We start from the raw sequence: 17,949 nt of genomic DNA on the forward strand, positions 1-17,949 counted from the left end.
GCGAGTTTCTATTAAAGATGGGCCCGGATTGACCGGACGTAGCGCGTTTCTGGCAGCTCGAAGGTGGCAGTGCAAGGCACTTGAGCTTCGCAAGTGTCGAGCGACGCAGGTTTGGCAAGGCCCCGAGGGTTTTGCAATGGACAACCGTCGCTGATGGTTGGTTGGCGCTGGGCAGATCAATGATCTGCTGGCCCCGGGACCCAAACACGCCGTGTCGCAGAGCTAGATACATGTGCCGCAGAGCCTGGCAACGCGATGTCATTTTAGCCAAGCAACCTACTAAATGGCTTGGGGGTTTCCGAGGCGGCATTTAATGCTCGCATGATTCTAGGATTGGACGGATGGATCGTAGCCTGCTGCTTGTTTGTTGTTGATGTTATGTATGCACGGGGTTCTTGTTTTATTTTGGGGGAAGAGGGGGAATGGATGACGGAGCGACAAACTGGCCAGGCTGCGTTGGACTGGTGATGGCCCTGATGGGCAAATATGGATTGCGGAGGGGGGTAAAGATCGCCGGCAGCTCTATTTGAAAATACTGTATCTGTAATCGGATGGTGGAAAAAATAGAAGGTCTGAAAGAAGCTGTCATCAGATGTCCATTCTTGTTTCAGTGGTTGGATATGGGACGCAGCGCTGCATGATGGTGGGCACTGCGTCATTGATCGTTGCTGCCAACTGCCATGAGCCAATTGTGCAACCATTTCAGGCTTTTTCTTGTTTTGTTCACCTGAGCAACTCGAGTGGCGGACAGGTGATCGGACAAGGCGCTATTCTTGCATGTGTGTGTGAATTTAGTCTGCGTGCCCAGGTAAAATACGAGTATTATTGCCTTTGTTCTAGTGAACGGCGGCGGCGAGTGATTCTTCTTCTTCTTTCTTATGGCTAAAACGGTATCCATATGTAACGGTGCTGCTCGTGAAAATGTGCGCTTGTACAATGACGGGAGCGCTAATCAATGTGCGACCCTCAAGGGGAGCTTGGGAGCGCGGTTGGTTCAGTCCGTTTATGCACACACGAGAAGGACCAAAGATCTTATGCACATTCAATTATTCGTATTGCTGCTGATGCTTATTATTACGGATATCCGGCCAAAGACAACCCATGCTTCAATGCCATTGCTGATTGAATGATTGATTGCTCGCCCGCAAGCCATTAAAGAAAAAAGCCAAGGCTCTTGGATCTCGCGAGCCTGAGTTGCCGGGGGAGAATGGGACGGGAGAGGACGATGTGCAATGTACTACGACCGCCAAGCCAAGTATCTAGGGCAATCTGAGCGATGAGGCTTTATCAATGTCCAGACAAAAGACAGAAACAGTTTGTTAGTGCTGTAGCAGATTCGCTCAGGGGAAATAAGAGAGTTACATTACGCTCTGGCAAATGCCAAAACATCAAAACGGAATACAGCCACCACACAGTTCAACTAGTGCAGTCAAATGCGTAATTTGAGCAAATGTACTCCATTCCTGGGCGGCCCTGGGCGGCGGTTCCACCTCTGGGCGTCTCTGGCAGTTCGTTCCAGCGCGCTTCTACTGCTGCTGTGCTGCTGTGCTGCTGCCACTGCTTGGACTTGCAGCGAGTGGGCCAAGATCCAAGGCCGACCCCCGTCTTCTAGTGGCAGATGCCCCTGTCGCTCGAGGTGACCATCGACCCTCCTTTCATCCACTCTTCATACCCGGACGAGGGAACCCCCCCTCCCCTTCTCTAGCCTGCAATCGAGACGACCTGACCTGATCCATTGTCTCGTACTCTTGTGTCAAACACCCTTCCAGGCCTTGCCTTTGCCTTGTCTTGCCTGGAACAACTTCTTTCACTCTTTCCCACTCCACTATTCTTGGATTCATTCCCCCAAATCTTTCGACCGCAAACCACCACAATTCACACGAGAGAAGGCGCCCTTTCAGAGAAACGGGTTGATCATCGTCTTCTCTGCTGGATGTCTGCGGTTTGATTGACAACGACGGGAAAATCCATAAAAAAAACCACACCTTTCTACCTTTCGTTAATCCAGGTTTCCAGCCCCCTTTTTTCGACTCTCCCCCATTTGGTGACGTACCACCGCAGCGCTCGTTTTCTCAGCCAAGAGTTGGCAAAGACTGTCTCAATTGGGACAAAGGACAGGATACCAACAAGTTGCGATCAAATCGATACCTAGACCGCACGAGGAATTCCCGATTCTACGACAAACAGATCTAACCAACCTTCAACCAAACAACTCACAGACCACCCTCGCTCTCAATCACAGTTCCTTCTTCTTTCTACCGACCTTTCTACTACCACCACTACAACAACAACAACAACAACATCTTTTACGTACACTAAGGACCCTTTCGATCTTGAATCAAATTACCGAATGTGATTGGCGACCTCAAAACGACACTGCATCACAGGCATTACAGATATTTACTAGTGCGACCCGCGGCGCAGGCTACTTTGATTTGCGGAGAGACGCGCACTTAACCTGCCCATCATCTCTCCGCCAAAGCAAAGCACCGATTACAAAATATAGTCAACATGAGGTTCTCATCATTAGGGCGCATTGCCCTCTTCTCCTGCCTCTCGGCTTTCGTAGCCGCAGAGCCAATGCTTACGTCGAGCTCCTTGAACACCTGCCAGGACGATTCGAGTTTCACAGCCAGTTTATTCAATGTCGTTTACACGCCCAACAACAACACCGCATCTGTAGACATTGTTGCCACTTCTTCGGTTGAAGGAAACGTTGTATTCGATGTATCGATTTCCGCCTATGGCTACCAGATTATTCGCCAGACTGTTAACCCTTGCGAGATCGATCTTGCTGGTCTGTGTCCCATGACTGCTGGAAAGATTCCTCTGAACTTCAACTTGCCCGTTGGCGATGAAGCGGCTTCTCAGATTCCTGGTATCGCGTACACCTTTCCCGACTTGGACGCCACAGTCCGTGTTTATTTGAACATGACGGACACAGGCAAGAGTGTCGCCTGTGTCGAAGCTGATATTTCCAACGGCAAGACGGTAGACTTGATCGGAGTGAAATGGGCTCTCGCTATTATCGCCGGCCTGGCCCTAGTCTCTTCCGCCATCATCAACGGTTTGGGTCACTCCAACGCCGCCGCCCATGTTGCTTCTGGTGCCTTGTCGCTGTTTGGTTACTTTCAGGCCCAGGCTATCATTGGTCTCACGGCTGTGCAGATGCCTCCCGTCGTTCGCTCTTGGACCCAGGATTTCCAGTGGTCGATGGGTATTATCAAGGTTTCGTTCATGCAGGACATCTTCACATGGTACCAGCGAGCTACTGGTGGAACTGCCGCCACTTTGTTCGACACTTTGACTACCGTCTCGGTTCAAGTTGAGAAGCGTGGCGTTCCGGTCCAAGCTGGCATGGATTTGATGCGACGTGGCGTTGCCATGGTTCCGCGAGCTGCCAACACTCTTCTCAAGCGGGCCAACATTCAGACCGGATCAGGAAGTTATATTGTCTATGGTATTCAGCGTGTCGCCTTCAAGGCTGGTATTGAAACTACCAACTTGTTCATGACTGGCTTGACCTTCTTCTGTCTTTTTGTCATCTTCACCATTATGGGAGTCGCCGCTTTCAAGGGTTGGTGCGAGTTGGCTGCCAAAAAGAAGTGGATCAAGTCCGACACGTTCTTGGAGTTCCGCAACGGTTGGCTCACTGTGCTCAAGGGCATTCTTTTCCGTTTGACCCTTATTGGATACCCACAGATGACTATCCTCTGCTTGTGGGAGTTTACCCAGGTTGACTCGCCTGCCGAGGTTGTCCTGGCTGTCTTCTTCTTCTTCGGCATGAGCGCGACCCTGGCTTGGGCTGCTTCAAAGGTCATTCGCATTGCTCGACGATCAGTCGCAATGCACCGCAACCCCGCCTACATCCTCTTCTCGGACCCTCAGGCCCTGAACAAGTGGGGTTTCCTGTACATCCAGTTCCGCGCTTCTGCTTACTACTTCATTCTTCCCGTGCTCGGCTATACCCTCATCAAGGGCATGTTCATCGCCTTTGGCCAAGGTAGCGCAACTGCCCAGGCCGTTGGTCTGCTCATTATTGAAGCTGGCTGGCTTGTAGCATCCAGTGTTATGCGACCATGGATGGACAAGAGCACCAACACTTTCAACATCTCGATTGCCGCCATCAACTTCATCAACTCTGTTTTCCTTCTTATTTTCTCCGACGTTTTCAGCCAGCCAGCCTTGGTCAACGGTGTCATTGGTCTTATTCTCTTCTTCCTCAACGCTATTTTTGCTCTGGTCCTCCTGCTCATGGTCATTGTCACTACCGTCATTGTGTTCTGGCGCAAGAACCCCGACACACGATACCAATTCATGGCTGACGACCGAGCTTCGTTCATGAAGTCCCAGAGTCAGCTTACCGGCACTACCGAGCTAGACGCTCTTGCTGCCACCGCTCGCGGAGACAAGGGCGGCTACAAGCCTGGATTGGATCTTGACGACGACAATGAGTCGATTTCGTCAGAGTCGATGCGGCGCCGAACCGACACGTCAATGATGAACGTCCCGCAAAATGGATCGGGTTCAATCCGCGGCAGTGGTTCTAACCCGCCGCGCTCGCCTGTAGACCCCTCGGTGCCATTATTCCCAGCATCTGGGCAATACAGCAACAATAACCGACCAGCGAGTCCCTACGGTAACAACCCTGCAGCATTTAGGGCACAGCATAATGCTAGGTAAGGACCAATATTCAAATTTGTCAAAGAGATTGTGGCAACTAACATGACAACTAGTCCATGGCAGCGCGGAGCCGGCTACGACCACTAGGGAGGGAACTTAGCCGTCCACGAAAGAAGCCAATTCTAACGGAGATGCGTCCGTAACCATTTGTTCATACATGAATTCTTTAACGACATGGGGCACGGAGTTAATTGCTTTGAGATGCATTCATGGGCGAGACCACGATCTACTACATCATCATGGCTCAGGATAGGTCTTTGGATAGGCTGCTAAGTCCCAAGAGAGGCTTCGTCGAGGCGGGCACAATGATTTACTAGTGCTTCATCTTCAGCCCGACACGGCTGCATCGTTACATTTCGAAAGGTCAAATACCATGACCTACCCTCGTCAGTTCGGCAAGCTACTCCATTTCCAGACGACCGATGATCAATTTTCAGCTGCATGGAAAAAGGCGTCAAAAGAGAAATAGGAGTTTACAGCACACATTGTACTTATACGGCCCCTGTGGCACGCTGACGAATATTTTTTTATTTCGACGGCAAAAGGGGACATGAAATTTGCAAGAGGCTTTTTGCGGTCATAATTAACTAATGGCCGCCCAACTAGAAATTGGCCCGTTGAATTGCCGTTTCTTTATTTCGGCAGAAAACCATAGTTAATTGATTTTGTACAAGGGCAACCTATAGTCAGCTACCAGGAACAAGATTGAGAAGAAGAAAAAAAAGACCGCATTCTAGATCACAGATAGGCCTCAGCTGAAGAATACTCAAAAGAGTCGTGACGGCTGGTCCCTAGCTCTGCCACAGCTTGCTGGCTTAGCCCAGCCTCGCCAACCTTAGGAAGTTTGTGCTCCGTTTGTTTGGCCAGAAAGGGGATCGTGATGGCTGTTAAGAACGATCATCGCTGCCATTGCCCGATCCCTCAAGCGCCCCACCCGAGAGCCTCTAGTGTAACTAAGTGGCCTGGCAGCAAGCCGGGGGAGGAGCTTAGCAGCAGTCATCGACGATTTATGACTGCCTACCTATGCATGTTACAGCTTTGCTTCTTTTTTTCCCCTGCCTGCTTGACGGAATTGATTTCCCCAGTGGTTATCGCGGGTTTTGCTTTGTACAAGTTGCGGAATCGAAGTACGTAGGGGACAAGACCAGATCCCGATGCCCACTTGGGCCAATCAATGGCAGTCCAGAAGCAAGCACGTACAGTCTGTCTGACGCTGTTGCGCAGCTGGTCGCAACCCCGCTAAGATAGACCTGGGAATCCAACCCATTCAGTCCTTCCTACCTTTCTCTTGCTGTTTCTGATTTCCAACAGTGACATATTCGCTACTACCGCAACTTCTTGTTGACCTGCTCCGGTTTGCGTCGTCTTGTGGCTTCACTTCAAGGTGACGTCGACTTCTACACGGCACTTGAGCAACTTACTCAAGTAGTTGTAAGGCGTCCGACTTGCGTCCTTGATCGCCAATTGCCGTAGACGGCCCGGCGCGTTTGCATGTCTCCCGCCCTCTCTGCGCTTTTGAGCCGCAATGACGCCTACGTCCACGGTGCCTCAGCCAGCCGTCGTCGTGCCGGCTCAGCTGGGGTTTCTGGCCATCTTTAACCCTTCCTTGGGCGCCACCGACGATACCATTGACGACCAGATTGTCTACTATGCCTCGGTGAGCTCACAGGAGCAGCATACGGCGCGGAAAAGACACCGCGGATCCAAGTCGCGACCTACCGAGGCTCTGTCGCAGGACGAGCGCAATGAGCGGTTGCGGCAGATCGGTCTCGCCCAGGGCATGGTTGAATTTGGGCGCGGATTCGCCGGAGGAAAACCTATCGATGTAATTGAGACGCAAAAGGCACGGGTTGTCCTCCGAGAATTGGAGCCGGGCTGGTGGATTCTGGCTGTAAGTTGCGCCCAATTTGTGTGAAAATTGCGTGTGTTGTGTGTGTATTTGTGACTAACCTCTCGTCTGTCCAGTCTATCGACCTTACCAGGCTTCCACTTCCACCGCGGTTAGGCGGTTACGTTGACGATGACGACTCCGAAAACGTCGAATACTCTGCACGCGAATTGAAGCCAGCCGCGCTCCTTTTACAGGATCTGCTACGAGCTCACTCGACATTTCTCCTACACCACGCGGCATCCCTTAGTGCTCTTTTCGTACGATCAAAGAGGTCAAAGTTTGTGACATTGTTGAGTCGATACTGGGATCTGTTCTCGTCGACCTGGAACGTCATGCTCCACGGTAACCCGGCCTGTTCCGTATTCGGAGGCATCAAGGTCGCGTCGTGCGGAGAATTGGGTGTTGGTGTCGGCGAGGAAGATCGAGGCAGTGGAGAACGTGAAGTCCTCGAAGGGTTTGTTGATCGAGTCGAAGGACTTGTGGACCTGGTTGTCTCCAAATTCGGCGAAGCCGACCCAGATAAAATTGCCGAAGAAGAGGCCGCGGGCCGATCAATAGAACATAGATGGATCGGCACGGGAGAAGAGCCTGGTGCTGAGGATGGTGCCATATTCCTGGGCATTGGTGCTTTATCCAGACACTCACTACGCGATCTCACGCGATGGATGGAGGACATTTATACTTGGGGTGAAGATGCATATGGCGTAAAGGAGAATCCCACCTCGACAAGAACCAGGACGAGACGGCAGCGGCGCAAATCTGTGAACATTAATGATCAGGCAAAGCAAGAACCGGAAGCCTCGAACGACGCAAAGGGCGATGAACCCCAGACTCAGGAACCCCCGGCAGCACAGGACGCACAGGAGGACAACAAAGATACCACGGACGCCAGTGGTGCCAGTAGACTGGTCAACTATCTGAAGCTAGGGTATGGCACACATTGGTCGTTGGGAAGCTCCGAGAATTCAACGAACACTGAAACCAAATCTACTACCAAGGATGACGAGCCAGTGGTTAGGCCAAGAATTGAAGCTAGAAGCTCATCTCGGCAAAGCGCCAAAGAGGCCGCGGGTCATTTCCTGATCGGTCTTCAGGGAGACGTTGATGATGACGGCAGTATTCATAGTGCCGGCGACTCTGACCAAGAACAGATTGAATCCCGCACACGATTGAGGACGCTGACAGTTGAGCTGGAAAAAGAAGCACGCGATCTTCCCGAAGAAGAAAAGACCCAAGACTTGGGCAGTGGTGACCATGAGCTCAAGGCCGCCAAATCCGGGCGGAAGAACGCCATGGACAGCAATTCGCACTTTGACAGCCAAGATCGCAACAAGACGAAGCGAATGCGAGTGGTTGTTTATGTCAGCAAGCCTTTCATCTATACCTTTCTATTTGAGAATCGAACAGATTCGTTGGCGTGGGACAGCCTCTACAAATCGTTGCACCACCAGCTTGAGCCTCTGCGAAAGCCACTGGCTTCGTCGACCTTGTATCGTCCCGGCAAGCCAGACGCTGGAGCAAAAGCGAGTCACATTTTTGACTTGATATGGGATCCAAAGTCTCTGATAATTCATTCTACTATTCCCAGTATTCCGGAACCCATATCGGTGACGAGGCCAGAGACAAGGCAGCCGAGCACTTGGACCAGGTTAGAGGCCCTGAGTACACATATGCAAATGCTGCAGACTTATGGTGGGACGCGAGATGACCATAGCGAACTCGAGCGGACTTCTAAGACAAGTCGAGGCTGGTGGGTTGTGTGGACGCGTGTGCTGGAGAGTCGTGAGACAACAATATCTTCGAGCGGAGACATCAAGGCGCCACCTTCGTTGCCAGGAGAGAGCAGCCAAGACTCTGAGATTTCTAACGCGACAGGCGATTCTGCGAGTAGCGCTTTCCCCAGCGTGGTTTCTGCTGCGACTGAAAATGTTGCGACTACGGGAAATGCCGAAGTCGATTCTGGAGCTACGCCTACGCCACATGAGATGAGTCAAACCCGTCGCAAAGGCAGAAAGCTCAAGGTCAGCAAAGAGATCTTCCTAATCCGACGAGCAGGCGAGAGCGCCTCTAGAAGAAATAGCAGCCTAAGTCAGATATCCGAGGGAAGAGAGGGATGGATGGACGGTGCCAGTAGGCTGGCCCAGGGCATAGGTGTTGACACAAAGAGGTATATTGAAGACTTGCTGAGTCTTGCCCAGTAAGTAGACGTAGGGTGCTTTCGCGGAGACGTAATTATTCTATGGGGAAACCGGCAATGGATCGATAGACGTTGGGTTTCTTTTGCAAGGAAACCAAAAGAGTGAGTTTTAGCTCGTATTTTTTGGCCCCTGGCCAGATATTGATACATTCTTTCCCCGTGAAACAATTCTATAGAGAGCTTCAAGCTTCGCAAGGAACCGGTAGAGTTGGTAGGCACTGGAGCCGATCCTCTCCTATTCTTCTTGTCTTGAGGTTTGGAGCCTGGCCTCTGATTGACTCGGCCCTTGGTGCCAATATCGTGTGACAGCACAGTATTACACTACTCTGCAATGCTGCTGCTACTGCTGCTGTATCACGATTGGGCACCCCACGCCGCAGATGCTAGGCCGAGCAGCGGCTGTAGCCGATCCTTGCCGTTGCTCACGATTGACGTCTTTGGGGGGAAACTTGAAGCTACCTACCTACCTACCTACATTACCTACCCACTTACCTACCCGTCGAGTGAGATATATTGATGTTGAGCTTTCGCGCCCAGCAGACATTTGCGTCTACACGTGTTGCTCTTCGCTTGGTTGGAAAGCATTGTGGCCGTCCTTGGCGACGCAGACATGAATGAGTGAAAACTCGAATGAATTTATGTATACCTAGTACTACTGGTACTTACACTTGCCGCCTCAGCGACGTGATTCAGCAGTATCATTATCACCATGCCATGTATGAAGCCGGTCGTGCCCTTCATTTAGAGACTTTTTCTTGCCTTACCGCAACTTGTGTAGCACATCGCGCAATGTCGGGGATGCATCCCGCCCTCATCATATTACACAGATCTCGCAACATCGACGTTGCCAATGTGATATGGTGTGATGGTTTTGCAATCGAGTGATACAGAAACAGCATCATTCGTAAGTCCTAGTTTCTATCGCCGCTGTATCATTCGGCAAGGCCATGGTGTTTTCTCTCCCCCGGGTCTGTGGTTTCTCATGGCTTCGCAAGTGAGAACGAATGTTCAATTATTCTGCGCCACGAGGCAGAAGGCAAACGGACAACAACAGACGACCCTCGCGCTTGAGTGGTCTGTAAATTCCCCATGCATGCAATCATGTCGTCGATTTTTCATGCAAGACCAAAGTATCGACGTTACTTCGGGCCATTTTCCAGAGAAAATACTTGGGATCTTTTTCCCGCCCCCATCCTAACCACAAGTTTATTTCGCCTCCGAAAATACAGCAGCCACGGATACCTACCCCAGATCTAAGCGTATACTGTACAATCCTACCCACCCATCTAACCTACCTACCTGACCTACCCGACTCATATACTCCGCACGGCGGCCGAGGCCCTTCCCGTGGGTCCTCCCCCCAAAACAAACCCCCATACAGCTCTCAAGTTACCAGGCCGGTATGCTGCAGACTGTCTGTCATGCTGCAGGACCTGCAGGAGCAGTCTTCACCCGAAGGACGTCGGGCATTGACTGGTCGGGAGAAGTGTTGATGGTCCGGCTTTTGCTACCTGAACTCGCAACATCTACTGTCGGCCAGAACAAAGGAAAAACCGCCAGCGCATCAAGGAGAAATGTGCCCGATATAGAGCCACAGACGTGGTCTACGATTGGTTCCCCCCTCTTCGCCGTTCCATGACCAGGCCACGAAACCCATTGTCAAGGTGGCTTTCTCGGCTCCTTTTTTTTCACAAGCAGGGCAACCAATGCGTAGGTCCAGGTCCACGGTTTGAGCGAGCGAGCGTGCCTCCCTCCTCTTGCTCTCTCGTCCCCTCCCGTGGCTGTTGAACCACATTGAAGGGAGAGGAGGTGGTCCGACGTATGACCCTTTTTGGGCTGAGCGGCGGCACATATACTTGGACTGAGGTATCGCTCTTCACTCGATCGATGATAATGGACCAAGGCCTGGAAGCCATAGGTACTTAACGTGACTGTCGACGTTTCATCGTGGATGGATGGATTTTTGGGGGAGTTCTCTTCCGCATACCTTGACAGCGTCTGGGCCAAGATTCGCATCTGTTTTTGTATCTCTTGCTGTGGAAAAAGGTCAGCCTACAGGACCACGCCTGCTCATACATACCAAGACTCACATGTAGACAGCAGCGGGGGGAAAAAAAAAAGAGACCCTCACCCAGATCCGAGTACATGGTCTGTCGGTTTCTTCCCACACAAAACGTCAATCAGCAAAGACGCAAAAAGGAAAGAAAAAGGGCAATGTAATGTCCACCAGCGCGCTACCCTACTACCAGCGGACATTCTTCAAGAATGCCGAAGATTTGAGGAAAAAGGACCCGCAGTACAACTTTGACCAGCACTGCTTCTACATGCTCAATGTCTGCGAGCTGTGCGGCCAGCCGCTCGACGGCAAGGAGCTGCCGGCCACAAGCGGCAAGAAGAAGTTTAGCATCATGACCGACACGACCGAGTATATGCGGCACGAGTCGAGAAAGTGCGACAAGCACCAGTGCAAGCGCTTCATTGTCGGGACGTATGCGCAGTATGGTATGAGATGTTGTTATTGTGTGGGCTGAATGACTATTGGGTAATGGGGACCTATAGGGTATTTCTTCGACGGCTTGCACAAACCCACTATCTAGCTACTCACGGGACTTGTACGATTATTCAGCGGGACTTTTTTTTTATTTTTTTTTTATATTAGGCTTGGGTGGAGGTAGTTTAATTTCTGGATGGACCATGGGGACATACCCACAACTCGGAGCTAGGGAGTTGATGGTGAGAGAAAAAGGGCTTTCTTCTCGGACGTAAATGGGTTCGGTCGTTTTCGCGATTGAACAGACAGGGCGGAAATAGCGGAAATATCATCATTTTTCTCTTCCAATTCGGCGTGCAAAAAGTTGTTGGCCATGTTTGCATTGACCACGAGGGTCGTATAGCTGCGTAGACGTGACGATGATTAATAGACTCCTTTGCGCCCGCCCTGTGAGCTTGGGCCTTTTGATACCAATACGCGGATAGCTGCTCGTCCATAATACTCAACCTCGACCTCTTACAGGCGGAAAACTGATGGCATGAATGCTTGTAAAGACGGCAGAATTGATTCCCGCCAGGTAATTCCGACTTGAAGATCTTGAGTGACGGCCTCAATAAAGTTGATCTTGGGGAGAAGAAAAAAGCTGCATCGATTTGACAAAGGGGCGGCTCCAAAAAAGGGATTCGCTGCTGTTTGCCAAGCCGGTTCCTCGGCCGAAGTTGAAACACGAAATATGGAATAACTCATCACTCATTTGTCTCTTTTTGCTTTTTCTTCGATACAGCCAAGCAATCACTAGAGATTGAACGCGTTGCCCACGCCCCCTAGATTCAGGTCAGGCTTTTTGATCTGTCCGTATTCCCCATGGTCGTATGACGACATGGTCATTTATTAATGGACTTGATTTGTGACACTGTACGAGAAAAGGGAAGCAGTGAGATGATTTGACTATTCTCTCTTTCCCAGTCAGCTGATTCAAGCTCTCGAGTCTGGTGTCCTTGGAGAGCCTCTCAGATGTGGACATGGGAAACCCATAACGTCCAAAGACGATAGTGCGCGATGACATGTACATAGAGAGCTGATGATTCTCACGTCCTCGGTCATCCCAACGCCCGATCATCATCCGATCTCGTTCAAGATCGTTGGGGACCCATCATTGCCATTTTTGAGTACGGAGCCGCCTGGAAGATACCGATACATTATTAGCAAAGTTGTTTCAGAAATAAGAGCCCCTTACCGTTAATAATGGGGCCGAATCCCACAGGTTCGTTTATCTGGGGATGCTACGCAGGGATTAAACCCGGGCTAGAGGCGCTGCCAAGACTTTGTTCCAACGTCGTCCATTTCGGAGAGTTGGACGCATAAGGCCTGGTATTTTAATATAATCGTAGGTTTTTTTTTTCTCAGTTGGGGGGTTGTTGGGTTCCACCATTTCCACCAAAAGACGACGCACCGAAAGAGCCGAAGCGGTAGTAGGTGGTAGTCTGTATTCCATAGCAGCGGTAGCCCCGAGCAGGACCGTCAGCCGCACAACCACAGCGGAGATAGATTCGTAAGCCCCGGGGATGATTTTGATGGGGTAGCCTGTCACCTGTGCATGGTCTTGTCTGCAACTGTCCTGCATATGGTCTGTGATGAACCATATTATACTCTTTTCGGCCATGATTTCTTACAGGGAAGACATAACCCCCCCGACCGCAAACCCAACCCAACCCATGAAAGTAAAAGTCTTGGTGCAGCTAGCCGCTGAGTAGCATCTAGGTAGGGCGAAGGGGGGACTCAGAGTAAACGTGGTGAATATATTCCAAAAGACTTGGCAGATCCACGCCGCATCCTGACTCTCATCACAGTCGATCATCCTGTGTCGACCACCCCTGAGTGGTGGAACAAATGTGACCCATGTTGAATAAACAAATTTGGTCCTGCTGGGAATGAGCCAAGACAATGGGAAAAGAAAATATCCCGATCATATGTGTATAAGACGACCGTGATCCTTTCGATATTCGTAGTGGTTCTTTCCTCTGTTCTTCAGCCAATCTCACAGTTGACCTCTGCTCATTCTTTACTTCTTCTTTTAAACTCTCTCCAACGAGTCTTAAATATCACATTCTTTCTCAGCGCAAGCCGCGAGTCTTTCTTTCAAAAAAACATACATATCAAAATGAAGTTCACTGCCGCTGCTGCGCTCCTGGCCACTGTTGCCTCGGCCACTCCCACCAACCTCAAGAACGCCATCGCCAGCCGTGCTGCCACCGATGCTTGTGACATTGGTTACTGTACCCAGAACGGCGGTACCACTGGTGGTGCTGCCGGTGAGACCGTCACTGTCACCTCGGTCGATGACCTGACCACCTACGCCGAGAGCGACGAAGCCTACACCATCATTGTCTCTGGCGACCTCACCGGCTCGGCCAAGATCCGCGTCGGCTCCGACAAGACCATCTACGGAGAGTCGGGCAGCTCCATCGAGGGCGTCGGCTTCTACGTCAAGGGCGTCAGCAACGTCATCCTGCGCAACCTCAAGATCTCCAAGGTCGTGGCCGACAACGGCGACGCCATTGGCATCCAGGCGTCCGAGAACGTCTGGGTCGACCACTGCGACCTGTCGTCGGACCTGGACAATGGCAAGGACTACTACGACGGCCTGCTCGACATCACCCACGCCTCCGAGTACGTGACCGTCTCCAACACGTACCTGCACGACCACTACAAGGCCTCGCTGGTCGGCCACTCGGACAGCAACGCCGACGAGGACACGGGCACCCTGCACGTCACCTACGCCAACAACTACTGGAAGAACATCAACTCGCGCCAGCCCTCGGTCCGCTTCGGCACCGTCCACATTGTCAACAACTACTGGGACGGCGCCCTCGGCACCGGCGTCAACACCCGCATGGGCGCCCAGGTCTTTATCGAGAGCTCGGCCTTCAGCAACTGCGCCACCAAGGCCATTGAGTCGGCCGACTCGGACGAGATTGGCTACGCCTCCGTCGACGATGTCGACCTGGGCGGTTCCGAGAACGATGCCGAGGCTGGCGATCTCACGGCCAGCTCTTTCCCCTACGACACCATTGAGACCCTGGGCTCTGCCAATGTTGCCAGCTCCGTCACCAGCTCCGCTGGTCAGACTCTGTAAGCAACTTGTTTCAATTATTGCAATACATGTCGTGGTCTTGAGCATTGTGTTTTTCTCCGAAAGGGGTACTTCTTGTAAATATCATTTTCCAGAAACAAAATACAATTAGAAAACACGGGATAGTGGTTGGAGGGGGAGGATCAAGATGAGAGCAGGAAAAGACCTTTTCAGGGGGTTTAGAGTGGCGGTGCTGCCAAAGCTTCATTTAACTTTGTATATATTCTTTTGAAATTTAATCAGCATGTCTGGTCGAAGTGTGGCATTCCCAAGTTGTGAAATGAAGAAGAGGTAATTATGTATTCACAGCAGTACGTTGATGATATAAGAATAATATTGGGATAAGCAAATTGTCATTCCTCATCGCCTTCCCCTTCTCGGGTCGGCCGTACCATTTTTCGTTAAAAATCCTGTGTCCCAATGCAAGGTCATGAAATCGTGTACCCATTGAGCGTCAGCAGCTCTCCCTTGCTTGCGAAGCCGGTCTGCAGCCTCAAAGCATACCCTTTGACGGAATTTCGCAACCTTAATCCATTTTTTGGTCCCCCAGAATCCGTAAAGCTTGTGGTTCGGATCAGAAGCGACATCTTTTAACAGCTTGAGGACTGGGTCCGCTGAAGGTACCTCAGGGTGCACCAGGTAAAGAGAACTTCTCGGCCAAGCCGAAGAGTTACCTGGTAGAAGAATCTCGAACATTTCCATCAATTCATCAAACGCAATGCCACTTGCGGGAACGCCCTTGTGGGCCATTTTTCCGATTGCCACCCAGGATGGAACGATCGGGAATTCCAAGAGGATATTTTCCCTGGCACCATCTTGATCAAGGCCGTGATCCTTGCAAAATCGTACGAAATTCGTATAGACTGAGTCCGCTGAACCATCGGGACTCCACCACAACAATGCATTAAAAGCTCCTGAGAGGAATTGACCACCCCATTTGAACTGCAAGAAGGCCTCCTTACGCTGTCTATTATAGTCGGAATTTCTCACCAGCGCCGATGAAGCTGAAATGGGTGTGACATGCGCGCGCCAGCACGATACTAGCCAGCTTTCAAGGAGTGACCAATGGCCAGCACCCACAAGGACAGCGGCCAAATATGGCAAAAGGCTCCTAGTCTGGACTTTAGTATCCACAAAGATTATGAAAACAGTCAGACACATACTCGTTATTTCGATGATTCGACTTGATTTGGTCCTGAACAATCGGCTGCTGTAGCCATCGCCAAACCCTGGGTCCAGCCCTGTCTTTCCTTACGACGGCTTCAGCGTGCGCAAGAGACAAGGCGCCAATGTACTCGCAATACGCTTCCAGGCAAAGACCACCCGTGGCAATGAGATGATCCTCATGGACCATTGATCCGTCTAGTCGATCGAGAATGTCCAGGCCATTTCTGCCAATCACTTGAATTGTTGCTCTTCTGATGCTCTCGTCCAACACTGATAGTGTTTCGTAGTCTTCGTAATCTTGAATGTCGCTATCCTTGCTCGGCATAGATAGCCTCCTCAGTAGCTTGAGCGTTCGGGCTTGACGGTCAGTCGACGAAGAGCTGCTGTTATATCGTGGCAATGCAGTGGCCAGGGCGGACGGCTTCCCTCTGTGCGCCCGAACAAGAGGTGTCCAAAGGATACGGCCCCACTGCAAGCCGAAGCTGGACCGGACCATTGTCTTTCTTGAAGTCTGCTGGTTTCTCCAAGTCTACGCGCGCTTATACGTGCGTGGAGTCCATCGATTGAACCATATAAGGATAGTAGTCGTGGTGTGAACTAGAAACAATTTCCATGTCCACGTGATGTGCCCGTTTGTGTGAAGAGTGTCCGATGTTGGTTGCTTTTTCCCATGGCCGTGGATGTGGAGCGGACCTCGGAGCGACCCCAACAGCGCTGATAGGCCTGGGCCCTGGGCGAATGCAAGGGAAGCGCGTACATGCACAGTGTATATTGAACCAGAGCTCCAAAGTCTTTCTTCTTCTGTTTAATGCCAGTACATGAATCACAACACTTCAATCTCAAAACACGAGATACGCAAGTCTCTACAGGGTATCTCTGTAAGTATCTCTTTATCTCCATCAAAGTATCCTGCCCCTACCTGAATGCACGCTACGCAATGTATTCAAATCTCCAAAAGCCTGCACAGATTCATTATCCACCTCAATCAGATTTCCAACACAGAACTGAGAATCCATCATTGAACGCTGTAAATATGTCTTGAACAATCCCAAGTTTTGCTCATGGGTCCTCTACTCAAATAGATATGTGCTAAAATACAATGAGCAAATAAGTAGCGCAATGTTCCCTCAAGCTTCTTCTTGTCCATCTCACCCCTACGAGGACTTGCGTGCCTCTTGCACCCGCTCGTTGATGCCATTGTACTTTTCGCCCAAAGCCTTCAAACCAGCCAGCAGCATGGCCTGGTCACCACCGCTGAGCGACCACGAGGCGCCCATGGCAAACCACTTTTCCAGCAGATCCGCCCGTCCGCCGATGCCGCCAATGCCAATGGGCTTGCCGTATTTCTTCCCCGCCAGCACAATCTTGGTCACGGCATCTTGGTAAATGGGGTTGTCGTACTGCCCGTGGATGCCATAATCCGAACACAAGTCGTTGGAGCCAATGAGGATGCCGTCGACGCCGTCGATACTCAGAAACTCCTCGGCCAGGTCCACGGCCCCCGGCGTCTCAATCATGGGGATCAGCATGGTCTCGCGGTTCAGGACCTCGTTCTGCACCGGGCTCGGCAGCGAGCGGAAGTGGAGAATGGGCTGGTTGTTGGCGCAGCCGCGGGCGCCCAGGGGCGCGTACTTGGCGGCGCGGACGAGGGCCTTGACCTCGTCGACCGTCTCGACGTGCGGGACAATGACGGCCGCGGCGCCAGAGTCGAGCACCCGGCTTATGTGCCACGGGGACTGGGACGGGACGCGGACCAGCGGCGAAACGCCCGCGTAGGTGCAGGCCAGGATGAGCTGGGCCACTTGGGACAGGTCGCTCGACGAGTGCTCCATGTCGATGAACATGCCGTGGATCCCGGCCATTTTGGTCATCATGGCGATTTCGTTGCTGAGCACCACCTTGACCGACATGACGGCGCAAACCTCGCCCGCCAGGATACGATCCCGGAACGGGTTGGAGGCGCTGACGTTTGTGCTTAATGAGCCCATTTTCTAGCAAGGTTGGTCACTATGGTAAGTGGCAGTGAATGTTTTTTTTTTTTTTTTTTCGGATTCTGGTCAGATATGCTCAATGGTCAGTCTAGGCGGCTGAGGTGAGAGTACAAATATAATTGATATGAGGCTGTAGATGAATATGAGTAGAAGAAGAATATCCGCATAGAATCTGTACGACTGTGATGAGCCCAGTCAGGATTTATAAGTCTCTGGCCAAAAGGCATTCTCTCAACGGTTTTCCATGGGCATCCCCTTTCGTCCAAAAGATCGCAAATCGATATGCCGGAGCCATCTAGCATGGCGCCCCAAAATACGGACCGTAGACGATATTGCCTCTCAAAAGGCGGGCTTCGGCGGACTTTGCCCGGCACGTATAGAGTTGCTGTTATGTAG

The 17,949-nt window shown here is 51.4% G+C and overlaps 6 protein-coding genes across 6 annotated transcripts; 4 read left to right on the top strand and 2 right to left on the bottom strand.

Moving 5' to 3' along the window:
* Window positions 1–2,511: 2,511 nt before the first annotated feature.
* Window positions 2,512–4,770, top strand: PFICI_13091 (uncharacterized protein; the record flags this gene model as incomplete). The annotated part of the gene is made up of 2 exons (XM_007841672.1): window positions 2,512–4,679; window positions 4,737–4,770. The coding sequence occupies 2 exons, from the start codon at window positions 2,512–2,514 to the stop codon at window positions 4,768–4,770; spliced, it is 2,202 nt and encodes a 733-aa protein (XP_007839863.1).
* A 1,438-nt stretch (window positions 4,771–6,208) lies between these two features.
* On the top strand, window positions 6,209–8,775 carry PFICI_13092 (uncharacterized protein; the record flags this gene model as incomplete). Its single annotated transcript, XM_007841673.1, has 2 exons — window positions 6,209–6,574; window positions 6,649–8,775. The coding sequence occupies 2 exons, from the start codon at window positions 6,209–6,211 to the stop codon at window positions 8,773–8,775; spliced, it is 2,493 nt and encodes an 830-aa protein (XP_007839864.1).
* Window positions 8,776–10,990: 2,215 nt separating this feature from the next.
* On the top strand, window positions 10,991–11,368 carry PFICI_13093 (uncharacterized protein; the record flags this gene model as incomplete). Its single annotated transcript, XM_007841674.1, has 2 exons — window positions 10,991–11,273; window positions 11,331–11,368. The coding sequence occupies 2 exons, from the start codon at window positions 10,991–10,993 to the stop codon at window positions 11,366–11,368; spliced, it is 321 nt and encodes a 106-aa protein (XP_007839865.1).
* A 2,055-nt stretch (window positions 11,369–13,423) lies between these two features.
* Window positions 13,424–14,398, top strand: PFICI_13094 (pectate lyase B; the record flags this gene model as incomplete). Its single annotated transcript, XM_007841675.1, has 1 exon — window positions 13,424–14,398. One exon carries the CDS (start codon window positions 13,424–13,426, stop codon window positions 14,396–14,398), a length of 975 nt encoding a protein of 324 aa, XP_007839866.1.
* A 357-nt stretch (window positions 14,399–14,755) lies between these two features.
* PFICI_13095 (uncharacterized protein) lies at window positions 14,756–16,058 on the bottom strand (the record flags this gene model as incomplete). The annotated part of the gene is made up of 2 exons (XM_007841676.1): window positions 14,756–15,506; window positions 15,559–16,058. 2 exons carry the CDS (start codon window positions 16,056–16,058, stop codon window positions 14,756–14,758), a joined length of 1,251 nt encoding a protein of 416 aa, XP_007839867.1.
* Window positions 16,059–16,716: 658 nt separating this feature from the next.
* PFICI_13096 (uncharacterized protein) lies at window positions 16,717–17,550 on the bottom strand (the record flags this gene model as incomplete). The annotated part of the gene is made up of 1 exon (XM_007841677.1): window positions 16,717–17,550. The coding sequence occupies one exon, from the start codon at window positions 17,548–17,550 to the stop codon at window positions 16,717–16,719; it is 834 nt and encodes a 277-aa protein (XP_007839868.1).
* Between the last annotated feature and the right edge of the window lie 399 nt (window positions 17,551–17,949).

This window comes from Pestalotiopsis fici (genome assembly GCF_000516985.1).
Source record: "Pestalotiopsis fici W106-1 unplaced genomic scaffold PFICI_Scf_11, whole genome shotgun sequence".
Taxonomy (NCBI): Eukaryota; Fungi; Ascomycota; class Sordariomycetes; order Amphisphaeriales; family Sporocadaceae; genus Pestalotiopsis; species Pestalotiopsis fici.